The sequence below is a fragment of the Orcinus orca genome, chromosome 20, assembly GCF_937001465.1.
Source record: "Orcinus orca chromosome 20, mOrcOrc1.1, whole genome shotgun sequence".
Lineage (NCBI taxonomy): Eukaryota > Metazoa > Chordata > Mammalia > Artiodactyla > Delphinidae > Orcinus > Orcinus orca.
In genome coordinates, this window is record NC_064578.1 from 19191165 (window position 1) to 19204936 (window position 13772).

Consider the following 13772-nt stretch of genomic DNA (forward strand, 5'->3'; position numbering starts at 1 on the left):
AAGACAGCCTTAGGCATGGTCTTTATTCATTTGGACACTGTACAAATATTACAATTTCCTTTTGTTGCAAAAAGTATAAAAATAATCTTTATATAGGAATCCATTCGTTACTGCAAATCTTTCTAAATCTCTGCAAATGGCTCTAAATGAGGATAAATGAATAAACAAGAGGGGGACTGTGGGGCAGAGGGAGGCCGGGCCAATCCTCAGGGACTCTCCCGACCAGATTCCTAGCTAGAGATCTCCATTCCTCCTGTTAGCAACCTGCCCGCCCCAACAGGTTCTCAGGGCCAAGGGTCCAGCAAAAAGGGAGCACACGAGCGGTACAGGAGGAGCTGTGTGATCCGCGTGGGGAGAAGTGAAGGAGGCTAGGCTAGGTGCTGGCAAGTGCCCAGCCCCACCCCATGCTTCCTCCTGGAGGGGGAGGGGCTGGCAGGTACAGGGCAGTGGGGCTGGACGCGCTGCCCTAAGGAGGGTGATGGAGGGTCCTTGGATCTGTGCCACTGGGTGGCAGCTGAAACTGAACTCTGGGAGGGCCGGGGGAGGCTACCAGGTAGGGGAAGGCCTCCAAAAAGGAGTGGCAAACACTTTGGCTCCACAGTGGAGAGGGCTAAGCCCCTTTCCCCTGCTCTCCCAGCACAGAACAGGTGTTGGTGCAGGAGTGGGACTTGTGGCCAGAACTGTGCAGTGAGGGAAGGCTGGGGAAGCCAGGAGTCTACGGCTCTCAAGCTGTGTAGGGGTGGGGTGGGGGGAGGTCCCCAGGCAGCCCCCAGGTTAGACAGTCTGTGTCCCAGCCACAAAGGGCATGCCTCTGTCAGTCAGAGGTTGAGAACAGGCACATCAAAGAGGTCACAGACACCTTCACTCTCATCCAGGTTGTAGATGTAATCGTGGTCTCCAGGGGGTGGAGAAAGGCGGAGGAGGGGTGCAAACACTGCAGAGAGCAACAGGCTGAGGCCCCAGGGCCAAGACCCCACCCAGCAGCCACCCAAACCCTGCCCACACACACTCACCCCCCACCTGCCTGGGCCACCTACCTTCTGAGGACATCAGCTCCTCCAAGAGCTCTGAGCTCATGCACTCTGGGGATGGAGGGAGAGCTCAGTTACATTCTGGCTCCTGCCTCTCCACCCACCAAAGCCCATGAAGGGGACCACCCAGCCACCATCAGGAACTTTACCCTTTGCCCAGGTACCGGGCACAATCATAAGGTCCTCAGAAGGGCAAGAAAACGGCCCTAACACCCAATGAGCTGTGCCCCTCACCCCAGCCCCAGGGAAGAACACAGCCCTACCTCGAGTGGGATCAAAGATTTCTGACAGCTCTTTGGGGAGCTCCAGAACTGAAAGACAAGAAAGCCATGCTCAAGGGCACAGAGATCCAGCCTGGTCCCACTCTAGCCCCCACTTCCCCAGATCCTTTATCACCCACCCAGGGGCTCCACACAGCTGAGATGTAGGCCCTGCACCAGACCAAGCCGGCACTGTCTGCAAGTCTCCCCTACCAGACCTGAATTCCTCGGTGCCAAAGGACCACTGTAGGTAATCGGTACAGCCCTTCTAACTCAGTGGTTTGGCAGAAGGGCAGCACACCCTCTCCATTTCTAAGCTCAGAATACATACCCTGTCTGATGGAGGATACTCTGTCTGATGCAGGATGCCCTGTCTGACAGAGGATGTCCTGTCCATCCCTGCCCTTGCTAAGCACCTACTTGGTGCCAGGCTCAGAGACCACAGCCCAGGCCAGTCACCTGGCAGAGGAGGAGGCACTCTTAAATAGGGGATAGTGCTACAGGGTGATGACACTGCTACAAAGGTCTAACCAGGAGGACACACATGGGAAACAGAGGAAAGGAGTGCTGGAGCTGGATCACGAGGGATTTCATATGCCAGGTTTAGGGGCTCTGGTTTTATCCAGCAGACCTTTGGGAGCTGTTAAAGGTAATTTTGTAAACAGAGAAATGCCAGTCAGGCTGTGTTTCAAACAGATTCTTGTCAGTCGGGGTGAAGAAGATGCTGAAGAACTTAGGATAGAGGTGGCTGGCAGTGATCCTGAGTGTTAGGATACATGAGGCCATCCATGGGGGATGTCTGCAAGAGAACTCACTAAGCTGATGTGGGGTGGGGAGCAGGACAAGGAGGGAGGAGGAGATAGAGCTGGAGTTGACCCCAGGTGTCAGGCCTGGGTGACTAGGGCCAGTGGTCGGGTATGCACAAAGGTGGAAATCCAAGTTTCAGTTGAGGACACATGGGAATGAAGTGCCCACTGGATGTGCAGAGGAAGGCACGTGGACACAAGAGGTAAAGTTCAGGCAAAAGGCCTAGGCAAGATGGAGGCTGGGATTCATCTACCCAGAACTGGGGCCCTCCACAGGTTTGGAATGAGCCAGAGATCTGGGAAACCAGATTTAAAGGCATGCCAGGGAGAGGTCAGAAGAAGAAGCCAATTAAGGGAGACGAACCAAGAGCTGACATCATTAATGCCAAAGGAGAAAAAAGAGCATCAACACAGAGCAGGAGAGCACCAGAGCAAATTGGCCAGAAACCTGCTGGAGCTGGCTGTCAGAGCTGGGCAACTTATCAAGAGTAGCACTGGTGTAGCATGGGGTGGGGGTTTGGGGTCCTGACTGCCGCAACCCGAAGGCTGACTAGGAGACCAGGGTATGGAGTAGAATGGAGATGACTTTATCAAGGAGTCCAAACACAGAGGATATAGGGAAGAAGAAAGAGAGAGACACAGGCGATGAAGTGTCATTTAACGAGGAGAGACTTAGCAGTGCTTGAGGGCCGAGGAGAATGAGTCCTGGAAAAAGCAAACACTCAAGTCACAAGATGGAGAGGAGACACCCGGCAGATGACACCACCTCTCCTAAGAACATACTGCCCACCTTTGGAGCCTGAGGGCCATACCACAGCCCGTTCCCCAGGAGAGCATTCACACCTTCCTTGAGACCAGGGTCCAAGGGGTGGCAGGCAGGGCTTGAGGGAGGGCCAGGGAGTTCTGTGTCAGCCCAGGAAGGGGGCAAAGGGGCACCAGCACCAAGCCAGAGGCCAGGCTCCTCACCTTGGCTGGCAGAGCTCTGGTTGATGGCAGGGGGCTGGCCAGCTTTGGCTGAGGAGATAGGAGAGTTGGGTTCCAAGCCCAACTCTGTTTCTGACGTAGGACTGTCTGAGGCTGGGTTCTCACTGCTGCCAAGGGGACAAGTACTCACCACCTGTGGGGTCTGCCTTGATGGGCTCAAAGGAGGTAGAAGGGTTGGGTCCGGATGAACTGCTATTGCTGCTGCTGCTGCTGCTGCTGTCCAACAGGGCAGAGGACTGCAGCGGCCGGGTGTCCAGTGCTGTCAGGCCTAGCGGGAGGGAGCTGAGCTCACCACCGTCCTTGTTATCGGTTCCAGGGATAGCACTCACTGCAACCACATCCCCCAAACCCAGTCACTTGGGGACAGGAAGCAGGGTATTGAAGCTGGCCCTGCTAGAAGCCACAGCCAGGATGATTAGCACCCTAGTTACTAGGCCCAAGGAAAGTTAGGCACTGCCCATCACTCCCAAAAAGGTAACGTGAAAATCAGTCACTGAAGGAGACAAGGGCATGAAGCCTGCAGGAGGGAGACTCACGGACATGGCCCCTGTGACCACACTTCAAGAGGGGCTGCCAGGGCAACTGTGACACTGGCAGATCTGCGGGAAAACTGCCACCACTAATGCCCCTTCACACAGTCAGAACTTCCCTGTTAACAAGGGCCATTCGCTGCACTAGCAAGGAGAGGCCTGCGGGATGGGGGAGCAGGAGAAAGAACACCACAGGGTCCCTTCCACTCTGAGTACAGCATTCCATCACACAGAGGTATTGCCTCTTGGGCCCCAGAAATCACCCCATCACCACCACGCCATTGTGCCTCACCTGTGAGCTCAGCGGCTGGACCGGCCACCCCCTGGGCTTCGGTGCTGCCGGGAACAGGGTTGGGTGTGGTCACCTGGGGACTGCTTGGGCGTGAGGCATCCTGGGGCGGGACCAGAGCAGGCTTGGGCAGAGGCGGAGGGGTAGAGACAGCAGGTGGGCTCTGGAGCAGATCTTCGGGTGGCGGCACAGGCACCGCCACAGGTGGTGAGCTCCATGCCTCCTTGTTCACCAGCAGCACCTCGATGGGGCCACTTATGCTCTTCAGGTGAATCTGGTACTTCTTCTGCCCATTGAGGCCCTACCGGTGAGGGTGTGGGGTGGAGGACAGGTGGAATTGGAAGCAGGCCCGGCTCCTGCCTGACCCTGGGCAAGGGCCAGTGTCCTCTCCCACCCTAGGCTGCCCGTTCTCCTAGATAACCTCAAACCCCAGGCCTCCCCCTACCTGCCCCACCCGGGACTTATCGGGCTCCACAGCCAGCACCCGCCCTCAACCAACCCCACATGGCTGGGCTGAGCACCCACCTCTGGGATGGGCACCTCCAGGCTGGTGCCCGATGGGGCCCGGATGGCAAGGAGGGTGTCTCCTAGGATGACAAGGAGGATGGATCAAGGCCCACGGGATCAATCTGAACTGAGAATGGAGTGCCTATCCCTTAGAGTAAGGAAGGAGATCATGGTCTCTGAGGGGCTGGACAGTAGGCTGGGGCAGAGAACTAAAGCTTTTCTCCTCCTAAGAGCCCAGGGGTCAGCAATCAGAAAATCTGGGTTCAGACACATAGAGCAAAAGATTGCTGGCCATGGGCACCTCACTTGATTGACGGGGCTGCTCCCCAAGCGTAGATGTTCTAGCCAAGGCCAACATCCCTTCCCCTGAACCAGACTGGGAGAGGCAAGATGAACAAGAAACAGTTCCTGTACCTACAAGGCAACTAAACTAACTGTAGATTGGAAGTGGGCACCGTTGCCCCCTGCATACAAGCATACATGAACATGCAAACACACGTTCTCCCTTGTATGCTTCTGTCACACGTGAGAAGCCAAACCTAGGGGACGATGCAGGTAGGGATTGACCCAGGGACCCAGCCCAGGATTCTTGTACCCTCTCAGTATGGTTAGCCTCCATAGGGTCCCAGTGACCCTCAAACCCAGGACTTACCCTGTCTGGTTCTATCTTTGGGCGGGCCCCAGGAACCCTCTTAAGAGACAGAAATCTCTTGGGCACTGAGTCCACTGCTCAGGGCTGTGGCTCAACCCATCCCCACCCCCATCTCCCCCTACCCAGGCTCTGCTCACCAGCAAAGCATCTGCAGATGTCCTCATGAGTCACGTAGGCCAAGGTGTGGGGGTTAAGGAGAACGGCTGATGCCCTGCCCGTGGCGACAGATGGCTGACCACAGAGAAGACCCAGCTCTCCAGCAGAGGTCTAACATATATGCTCTCAAAGAAAGTCCTGAGGCCTGGGGTCTACATGGGGAGGGATCACAGTCCAAGACTGGTGGGCGAGAGGCTCTGAGGAGGGAGCCTGAGGCTGGAACCTGGCCAGGAGCTGTAGGACCACCCTCCCAAGAGGGATAGGGACTAGTGGACCACAAGCAAACCCAGCTGGACTAGAGGGCCCCTCGCCCACTCCCCTGGAGCAGGGACTGCCAGGAGGATATCAGCTGTTCTGCACATCCTCTGTGACGTTCCGGATGCTCTGCTGCACCCACACCTTGTGCTGGTCTAGTTCTTGCTCTCGCTGCTGCAGCTCCTCGATCTCTGCCTTGAGCTCAATCAGCTTGTCCGCGATCTCCCGGGTATTGCAGCCAGGCCCCACGCCCCTGAGCCCGGGGAGTGGAGCTGAGAGGGGCTGCCAGGAACTCTGGGTCCCACGGCCCCTGCTCTCTCTTGCACCCTCCACCCCACACCCCTGACGCTTCTGGGTAGGAGATACCGTTGCCCTCCCTGGTGCCCCCACTCACTTCCACTGGATGCTATTCTTGGATTTTTTCTCGATCAGCCCGATACCTTCCAGCACGTTAGTAATGTCATAAATCCGCCGCTTCTGGCGAACAGCTAGGGTGTCAGCTGCCTGGCAGGCAGAAGAGAGTGGGGAATGCTCAGCCCCACTCTCAGGTGAGACTTAGTCTGGAATAGTCTGAAAAGGGGGTGGCCTTGATTCCAACCCTCCTCCCAGGCACTACAGCAGCTCGGGACTGTGGGGCGGGAAGAGGCCTGGCGCCGCCTGAGCTGATGTTCTGATGCTCTTCTCCCCACACCTGCCGGGGAGGGCCACGAGGACCAACACCTGCAGCCCCAAGCCTGGCACATAGCTGACGCCCAATGGCCTCGGCCGAATGAATGAAACAGCTCCCGGCCTCCCTCCTGTGAGAAAGCACATGGATGGCGGCCTGTTCTGAGGGCTCAGCTGGGCCGCCCCGGGGGTTCCCGCTACCGGCCCAGGCCTGGTCCACCATCCCCCCTGTCGCCCCTTAGCCCGGGCCTCACCAGCTTGAGGTCAAGCACGCCGTCCTTTGCCTCCTGCAGAAGCGACACGAACTTGGTAGTGAGAAGTCCCAAACTCTTCTCGTGCCGGCTTGGGGTGCCCGGGGGCGGCGGCGCCTGTGGCCCGGCCTCCGCCATAGCGCCCTCCCGCCACCTCCCCTCAGCCAGGCCAGGCCAGGCCGGCGCCGCCGCCACTTCCGCTTCCGTTCCTGGCCTCCAGGCCGCCGGCGCCAGCATCGCTGCTTCCGCTTCCGCTCCGCACCCTCCCAGGGAATCCAGCACAATTCATCTCTGCGAACACAGCCGAAAAACTTCGGGGACCATCAACAATTGTCCAACCGCCGAAGAGGACGAAAATAACCCCAGGATCCCCGGAGACCAGCGTTGTTAAGGAAGGATGTGGAGGAAGTCTTTGGGCAGCCCCGGCAGCAGGGAAGGAGGAGCCACTGGAACCTTACGGGCTGGCCAACCTGCCCCAACTCCACTAACTCTACCCCAACCCTCATCTCAGGAGAGGAGACTGTGCTGCCTGATGAACCCAGTGTGTTTCCCCAAACCTGCTCCTAAAGGCTGCCACACTGTCTTGGGATCACCCATCCTGTTGCTGTCCTTCACTTCCTGCCAAACAGCAAGCACTAACTACATCTAGCTTGTCCACTTGTCTCCATCCCCACTCTCTTTCCCTGACCCCAGCCTCATCTTTCTCTTATCTCCACACTGCAGTGCTCAGAGGCCATGGGATTATAACCACTTTTCAACCAGTGCAAACATGTTTACCTATGTGTAAATATATGTAAAGCGCTTAGAGCTGTTCCTGGCATGTGGGAGGACTGTGTGTTTGCTAGTATCATTTCGTTATTTTTAACATTGTCATTATTTATTATTGTTTACTTTAGGTCAAGTTGTTTGGGAAACAGGGATGTGCCTGCAAGAAGTTTACTGAGAAGCCACACTTGTAAAGGAGTAAGACAGGCAGAATCGGGCAGAGAGGAGAATTAAACTGCTATGCAGTTAAAATAGAGGCCTCAGAGACTTCCCTGGCCGTCCAGTGGTTAAGACTTCGCCTTGCAATGCAGGGGGTGTGGGTTCGATCCCTGGTCAGGGAGCTAAGATCCCACATGCCTCACGGCCAAAATACCAAAACGTAAAACAGAAGCAATATTGTAACAAATTCAATAGAGACTTTAAAAATGGTCCACATCAAAAAACTCTTGGGCTTCCCTGGTGGCGCAGTGGTTTAGAGTCCGCCTGCCGATGCAGGGGACGCGGGTTCGTGCCCCGGTCCGGGAAGATCCCACATGCCGCGGAGCGCCTGGGACCGTGAGCCATGGCCGCTGAGCCTGCGCATCCGGAGCTTGTGCTCTGCAACGGGAGAGGCCACAACAGTGAGAGGCCCGCGTACCGCAAAAATAAATAAATAAATAAAATAAGCAAATTTATTTTTTTAAAAAATCTTTAAAACAGAGAACTTGGCCCATCCTACTCGGAGCTCTGAAACTGGGGTGATTCTTCCAAGGCCTTCCAAGGCAAGGGTACCTGGCCTTTATACCCTAACATTGACTGAGAGACTCAGCTGTGAGACCTCAGCAGCCTACATTTCTGGCAGCTGGGGGAACAAGTATCTTTGTCCTGAAGGGTGGATTCGGGTAGTAGCCAGTGTCCACTACATTATTACTACCTAGTAGTCCCTTCCATGGCTCCCTTTAACTCCCAAGACAAACATAGCTTTCATAGCCCTTCCACCCGTCTCTGCGATCACCTACCACACACCGTCTTCACGACAGCCTGTCATCTCTTGCTCCTGTGCAGAGGCACACCCACCTCTGAAGGGCCCGTCAACACAGTTGTCACACTGTGATGTTGCCTACACCCATATTTGCACACCTCGCTCTCCATCCAGGTTGGGGCCATCTAGTTCATGTCTGTATCCTGAGCACAACAGATCCTGCATAGGCTGCTCAAGTCTCAATGATCACAGGGAGTACACCCCCCCTCCCCGCGAGGAAGTGGCGCCCAGCCCTCCCCACTCTGTCCCACAGTGCAGATGCTCTTTCCTGTTGGGAATAAAGTACCAGAGACTCAGCTTCCTTCCTTTCTGCATGTGGCCTTGGAGAGGGCGGGACCTTGGAGGGAGGAGGGAGCTCCTGGGCAGAGAGGTGGGACAGAGGCTTCCTTGGGGAGAGGAAGTCTCTTGCTGCATGCTGAGGTGTGGGTCTCATGAGCCAGTGGTGGGAGTACCCAGCTCTGCCAAGAAGGCCAGGGGAGAGGGCCATCCTCAAGGCCAAGGCTATCTGTGGAGGAGGGAGAACTGGACGCCTGGCCAAGCCTGGTGAGTTCCATATCAAACTGTCCTCTGCAACTCAGAGCAGGAGCGGTGTCCAGTGGAGGCCCATGCCTACCCTGTTTCACTTGCATCTGAGGGGCAAAACTGAGAAACCCGGCAGGCAAAGGTGTCTCAGGTTCCTTCCCATCACACCCACCTCCCTCTCATTTCCGGAGGGGGCTGGGCAAGAACCTTCCTCCTTCTCAGTGGGGCCTAGACGGAGGCTGCAGCTCAGAGGCGCTCCCACTCTACTTGCTCTAACCTGGACCTTCGCCCCTATTCCTACCTCCGCTCCGGCTCCACCAGCCATGGACTCAGCAGCCAGGGACAAAATGCAGCCCGCACTTCCCCCTGGTATGAGCCCTTCTGGGTGGGCTGAGGGGGGGATGGTGGCAAGAAAGATGGGGATGGTGGGGTTGGTCCTCCCTGCCAGGTCTGGCTGGAGCTCTATAGGGAGGGCAGGGAGAGGAGTGGACTGCCCTGGGGGACAGGCCGAGGGGTAGGAAGGGGAGCAGATTTGGCAGCCACTTCCTGCAGGCCCTGCCCAACTGACGCGGCTGCCCAGGCTCTTCCTGCCCAGGGCCTGAGTGGCCGGAGCAGGAGAGGGCGGAGCAGCTGGCCCGGGGTGCAGCACTCAAGTGGGCCTCGGGCATCTTCTACCGGCCAGAGCAGCTGGCCAGGCTCGGCCAGTACCGTAGCCGCGAGGTGCAGCGTACCTGTTCCCTGGAAGCACGCATCAAGGTGGGCATCAGGCAGGAGGCAGGAGTGCTGAGGGCGGGCTGCAGGACTGGCCAGGCCTCACTGGCTGCCTCTCTCCCACAGTCGGTGGTGCAGTCATACCTGGAGGGTGTGAAGACCGGTGTGCGGCAGCTGGCCTGGGCCCTTGAGGCGGTGCAGGGAGCCCGCGAAGCCCTGGGCCAGGCTCATGGGTTGCTCTGGGGTATGGCTGAGGCTGCACAGACCCTAGAACCCCTGCGGGAGCAGGTTGTGCAACACAAGCAACTGCAGGCCATGTCTCAGCTGCTGCCCCGGCTGCGAGCTGGTGAGTGTGTAGGGCCCTAGGCCGCAGTCCTCCGACAGGTAGTCGACAAACACCATCACTGATCAAGGGCCTGGGGCGCCAGTGGGAGATTGCATGGATGGACACGTGGGCGACCTCCCAGACAGTAACTCAGGCTTCAAATGGCATATGAAGAAAGGGTGCATATTAGTTCATTCTGGGGTTCCCAAGCATGGGATGTCTGAGTCAGGACTGACACCAAGTGGCTCTGGCCAACCTGGCTGTTAATTTACTAAACTATTTCCCTAACGGGGTGGATGAATAGCCACTTGTATGTTCCCCGCAGTTCCTCCCTGCCTTCCCTCCAAGATCCCTGACTTCCTCATGTTCCATCAGCTCAAGGGTTTACCCCTGGCCCACCATGTAGGCCCTTCCCTGGGTCCTTTCAGATTGACCAATGCTCTACTGTACTGATAATTAAATATTTTACACATCACCCCAGCCCCAGGGCCTCAGCATCTACTGCTATACCCACTGCACAGGTGGGAAGGCTGAGACCCAGGGCTGCCTCTTCTCCCTGCTTAGTGCCTGCTGCATTGGCCCACACACAGACCCTGATTGATGCCCAGCGACTCTTGGAGGCATATGTGAGCCTTCGGGAACTGGAGCAGCTACAAGAGGAGACGTGGGCACCTCTCGGGGGCCTGGAGTTGCCAGTGTTCGAGGGGCTGGGCCCTCTGGCTGAGGCTCTGGGCCAGGCTGTGGAGGCGGCTGCAGGGGCTGCAGGGCGGCTGGCACGGGAGGATCCAGCTCTGCTGGTGGCTGCTATGCGTGTGGCCGAAGTGGACGCTGGGCGCACAACCTCCCTGGAGCAGGCTGCCCGGGACTGGCGGCAGCGCTGTCTGCGGGCACTACAGGAGGGCTTGGAGCAGATCCACTTTGGGACACCTCTGCAGCCTGGGCCAGGGGCACTAGCAGAGTGGCTGGAGGCTCTGCGGGTGGCTCTACCAGCAGAGTTGGCCGCGGCTGAGGCACTGGTAGCACCCTGCTGCCCACCACACTACAACGTGGTCCGGCTGTGGGCCCACACCCTGCACAGCGGCCTGCGCCGCTGCCTGCAGCAACTCCTGGAAGGGCCTCAGCTGGAAGCTGCCGATGCCTTCACCTTGCTGCATTGGGCACTGCATGTGTACCTGGGGTCAGTGTCCCTGGGGCAATGGGAAGTGGGTTCATCAAAGGCTGGAGGCTCAATGTAACACTGGGCTACCCATGTCTAGGCCAGAAATGATGGGGAGCCTGGAATTAGGGCCTGAGGCTGATGTGTCTGATCTGGAGCCCCTCCTGACCCTGGAGAACATCGAGCAGTTGGAGGCAATATTTGTGGCCAAAGTCCAGGTGAGTAGTTGGGGCCTGGGTTCAGAGCAGCTCTGCGACCAGCTGTGGGCCTGTATCTGTGGAGTCGCATGTCCACCTATCTCTAGCAGTGTCAGTGCCCTGCTACATACTGCTGCACCTTGCCCCTTTCCCTAGGCAAGTGTGGCCCAGTGGCTGCAGAAGGCACTGGACGGGGATGTAGCTGAGTGGGGCCGAGAGCAGGAGCCTGACACAGACCCATCTGGCTTCTACCACTCACCAATGCCAGCCATCGTGCTGCAGGTGGGTGAAAAGTGGCAAGGCAGCGGGGCAGCTCTCATAGGGAAAGGGAAAGAGGGCAGGACTAGGACTCTGCTGATGGCTGCCCATCCCTGCCTGTAGATCCTGGAAGAGAACATTCGCGTGACCAGAATGGTCAGTGAGTCACTGCAGCGGCGGGTGCATGGCATGGCACTGTCAGAACTGAGCGCATACCTAAGGAGGTCTGCCAAGGCACTGACCCACTCCCAACCCCTGGCCCTGATCCTGGGGCAGCGCTAAGGGGCTCTGAGTGATAAGACACACCTGTGGAAAAGGGCTCCTTCAAAACAGGGCCTTGGGTATCTTGGAGGTGGGGCCAGAGTACCAAGGACTGGGGTTGCACAGAGTGACAGCAGATACAGGAGCCGCCTCTGCCCTTTGCAGCTTCAGTGATGCTCTGATCCGATTCTCCCGAGACCACCTCAGGGGGGAAGCAACGGCCCCTCATTACGTGCCCTACCTACTGGCCACCCTCAACCACCAATCAGCACTCAGGTACCAGGAGGCCCCCGCCGAACCCCACCTTCACTAACCCCTGACTGAACACCTATTAGGTATGGACCCAGCTCACACTAGGCCTTTCGGAATTTTGGACTCACATAGCCCTGGGGTTCCTATCCTAGTTCTACTAATTACTAGCTGTGTGACCTTGGGCCAGTTACCTAATCTTTCTGAATCTTGCTTTTGTCATCAGTAGTATATGGGTAATAATGGACATTCTGAGAATCACATGAGATAACATAAAATGTACCTACCACAGTACCTGGCACACAGTGTCAATTATTCATTCATTCAACAAATATTTATCAAGGCCCTACTCTGTGCCAGGTTATGCCTGGCATTACAGCTGTGAACGAAACAAAAACATTCCCTTCCTCTTGGGTCTCATGTTCTTTGGGGTGGGGGCAGAGAGGACAAACAAATTAACGATGATTTTGACTCCCTCCTGACTGGGATTAACTCTCTCCCCTTACTGAAACAGAAACTGAAAGACATGACTTGCCCAAGGTCACACCGCGAATTAGAGGCAGGTGCAGCTGGCCTATGTCCCTTCTAGTTCGCTGAGCCCACCACTCCCATCCTCAATCCGTGGCCCAGACTTTCAGAAGTGCAGGGAGCCGCCCTTCTTGCCCCCTCACGGAACACACTTGCGGCTCTAGGTGGCGCCCGAGTGGCTAGACAACGGAGGGCCTGTCGGGCCTTGGCCTTGGTCCTGAAGCCGTACTTTTGGTCGGTCCAGCTCCTCCGTGTCCGTCCTGCAGCCCGACTGGGTGGCTCCAGGGGCCTTGGCTCCGGTGGAGGCAGCGCTGGACGAGTTGCAGAGGAGGATCTGCCGCCTGGTGTTGGAGGCGCTGCTGGCGGAGCTACAGGTGAGGCTTCAGACGGAGATGGGGGTGGGAGAAGGAGATACAGCGTATGCATGGGGGGGTCTCTGCGGGGAATGCCGGATCTGAATCGTCCCTCCAGCCGCGTCTCTGACCTCCGCTCCAGCCCCTATTCGCTGCTCTGCCCTCTCGCCGGTGGCTGTCGAGCCCAGAGCTGCTGGATGACGTGTGCGAGCGGACCGCGAGCTTCTGCCAGGACTTCCGACACGTGCGGGATCCTGCGGTCCAGGTGCGTTTGCGGGGGAAGGCTGGGGAGGGGGGAAAGCGCCCATGGGAAAAGCGTCCTGGAACCATTTGATCGTGCTCCCCGCAGCTGCTGCTGGCTGAGGCGGAGCGTACCGTGGTGCTGCAGTACCTACGTGCGCTGATGCAAGGCCGCCTAGTGTGCCGCGGTGCTGACGAGCGGACCCAGGCGGCCGAGCGCCTGCGGCACGATGCCGCCCAGCTTCGGGAGCTTTTCCTCGGTTTGGTGAGAATCTGGGTGAGCAGATGGGCGGGAGTCTCAGTGGTTGGGTAGGGGCCGAGGGCTGGAGAGAGACCAACCCCGACGTGTTCAGGGCCTGGAGGAGAGCGTTCAGTGCGCGCCAGTGCTGCTCGCCTTGAGGGAGCTGCTGAACCTCCGCGACCCCACGCTGCTTGGTCTCGAGGTGGCAGGCTTGCGGCAACAATTTCCCGACGTGAGGTGCGAAGACCGGCCGGGAAGGGAGGAGGGACCCGGGGGGGCTGGGCGGGGCTTACGCACCTGTACTCCATAGCGAGGATCACGTCTCCGCCCTCTTGGACCTGCGCGGGGACGTGTCCCGAGAGCAGCGCCTGGCCGCACTCAGCTCTCTGCAGGCCGGCCCGCAGCCCTCGCCCCCAGCGGGTGGACGCGCACTCTTCAGCCTCGTGCCAGCACCTGCACCCCCGCTGTCCTCCTGCCTCCCCTCGGGGTCCTGTGCCTGACCCTCGGCTGCCCCCAGAATAAAGCCACGGCCCCCGTACGCCTGAATTGTGTGCGTTG

The 13772-nt window shown here is 58.0% G+C and overlaps 2 protein-coding genes across 9 annotated transcripts; one reads left to right on the top strand and one right to left on the bottom strand.

Annotated features, from left to right (window-relative positions):
• Positions 1 to 4: 4 nt before the first annotated feature.
• Positions 5 to 6588, bottom strand: E2F4 (E2F transcription factor 4). 7 transcript variants are annotated; one of them, XM_004280868.4, is made up of 10 exons: positions 6391 to 6583; positions 5865 to 5974; positions 5562 to 5723; positions 5197 to 5240; positions 4426 to 4487; positions 3904 to 4201; positions 3212 to 3409; positions 1295 to 1342; positions 1038 to 1082; positions 5 to 934 (listed from the first exon to the last, which is right to left on the bottom strand). In XM_004280868.4, exons 1-10 carry the CDS (start codon positions 6523 to 6525, stop codon positions 819 to 821), a joined length of 1218 nt encoding a protein of 405 aa, XP_004280916.1. In that variant the 5' UTR covers positions 6526 to 6583; the 3' UTR covers positions 5 to 818. The 7 variants fall into 7 exon arrangements, 5 of the variants coding, with proteins under 5 accessions (XP_004280916.1, XP_049559725.1, XP_049559723.1 ...); XR_007474431.1 differs by having other exon boundaries at positions 878 to 934; positions 1295 to 2802; positions 6391 to 6587; XM_049703768.1 differs by lacking the exon at positions 1295 to 1342 and having other exon boundaries at positions 6391 to 6584.
• Positions 6589 to 8575: 1987 nt separating this feature from the next.
• Positions 8576 to 13752, top strand: EXOC3L1 (exocyst complex component 3 like 1). Of its 2 annotated transcripts, none has more exons than XM_049703745.1 (14): positions 8576 to 8716; positions 8918 to 9064; positions 9276 to 9451; positions 9533 to 9752; positions 10296 to 10908; positions 10988 to 11105; positions 11241 to 11366; positions 11466 to 11566; positions 11769 to 11879; positions 12625 to 12754; positions 12876 to 12998; positions 13083 to 13250; positions 13327 to 13451; positions 13525 to 13752. In XM_049703745.1, the coding sequence occupies exons 1-14, from the start codon at positions 8605 to 8607 to the stop codon at positions 13712 to 13714; spliced, it is 2460 nt and encodes an 819-aa protein (XP_049559702.1). In that variant the 5' UTR covers positions 8576 to 8604; the 3' UTR covers positions 13715 to 13752. The 2 variants fall into 2 exon arrangements, with proteins under 2 accessions (XP_049559702.1, XP_033263623.2); XM_033407732.2 differs by having other exon boundaries at positions 13083 to 13238.
• Positions 13753 to 13772: the final 20 nt, after the last annotated feature.

What these genes read in the sequence shown, in the direction of transcription:
- E2F4 (XM_049703766.1), bottom strand. Translation starts at nt 6,525, where the DNA reads ATGGCGGAGGCCGGGCCACAGGCGCCGCCGCCCCCGGGCACCCCAAGC. An exon ending in GAGGATGTGCAGAACAGCTG is followed by an intron (nt 5,241 to 5,561) that starts ATATCCTCCTGG and finishes TAACCCCCACAC; the next exon opens with CTTGGCCTACGTGACTCATG. An exon ending in TCCAGCCGCTGAGCTCACAG is followed by an intron (nt 3,410 to 3,903) that starts GTGAGGCACAAT and finishes ATGTGGTTGCAG; the next exon opens with TGAGTGCTATCCCTGGAACC.
- EXOC3L1 (XM_049703745.1), top strand. Translation starts at nt 8,605, where the DNA reads ATGAGCCAGTGGTGGGAGTACCCAGCTCTGCCAAGAAGGCCAGGGGAG. An exon ending in CCCTGGAAGCACGCATCAAG is followed by an intron (nt 9,452 to 9,532) that starts GTGGGCATCAGG and finishes TCTCTCCCACAG; the next exon opens with TCGGTGGTGCAGTCATACCT. An exon ending in TGCCAGCCATCGTGCTGCAG is followed by an intron (nt 11,367 to 11,465) that starts GTGGGTGAAAAG and finishes CCCTGCCTGTAG; the next exon opens with ATCCTGGAAGAGAACATTCG.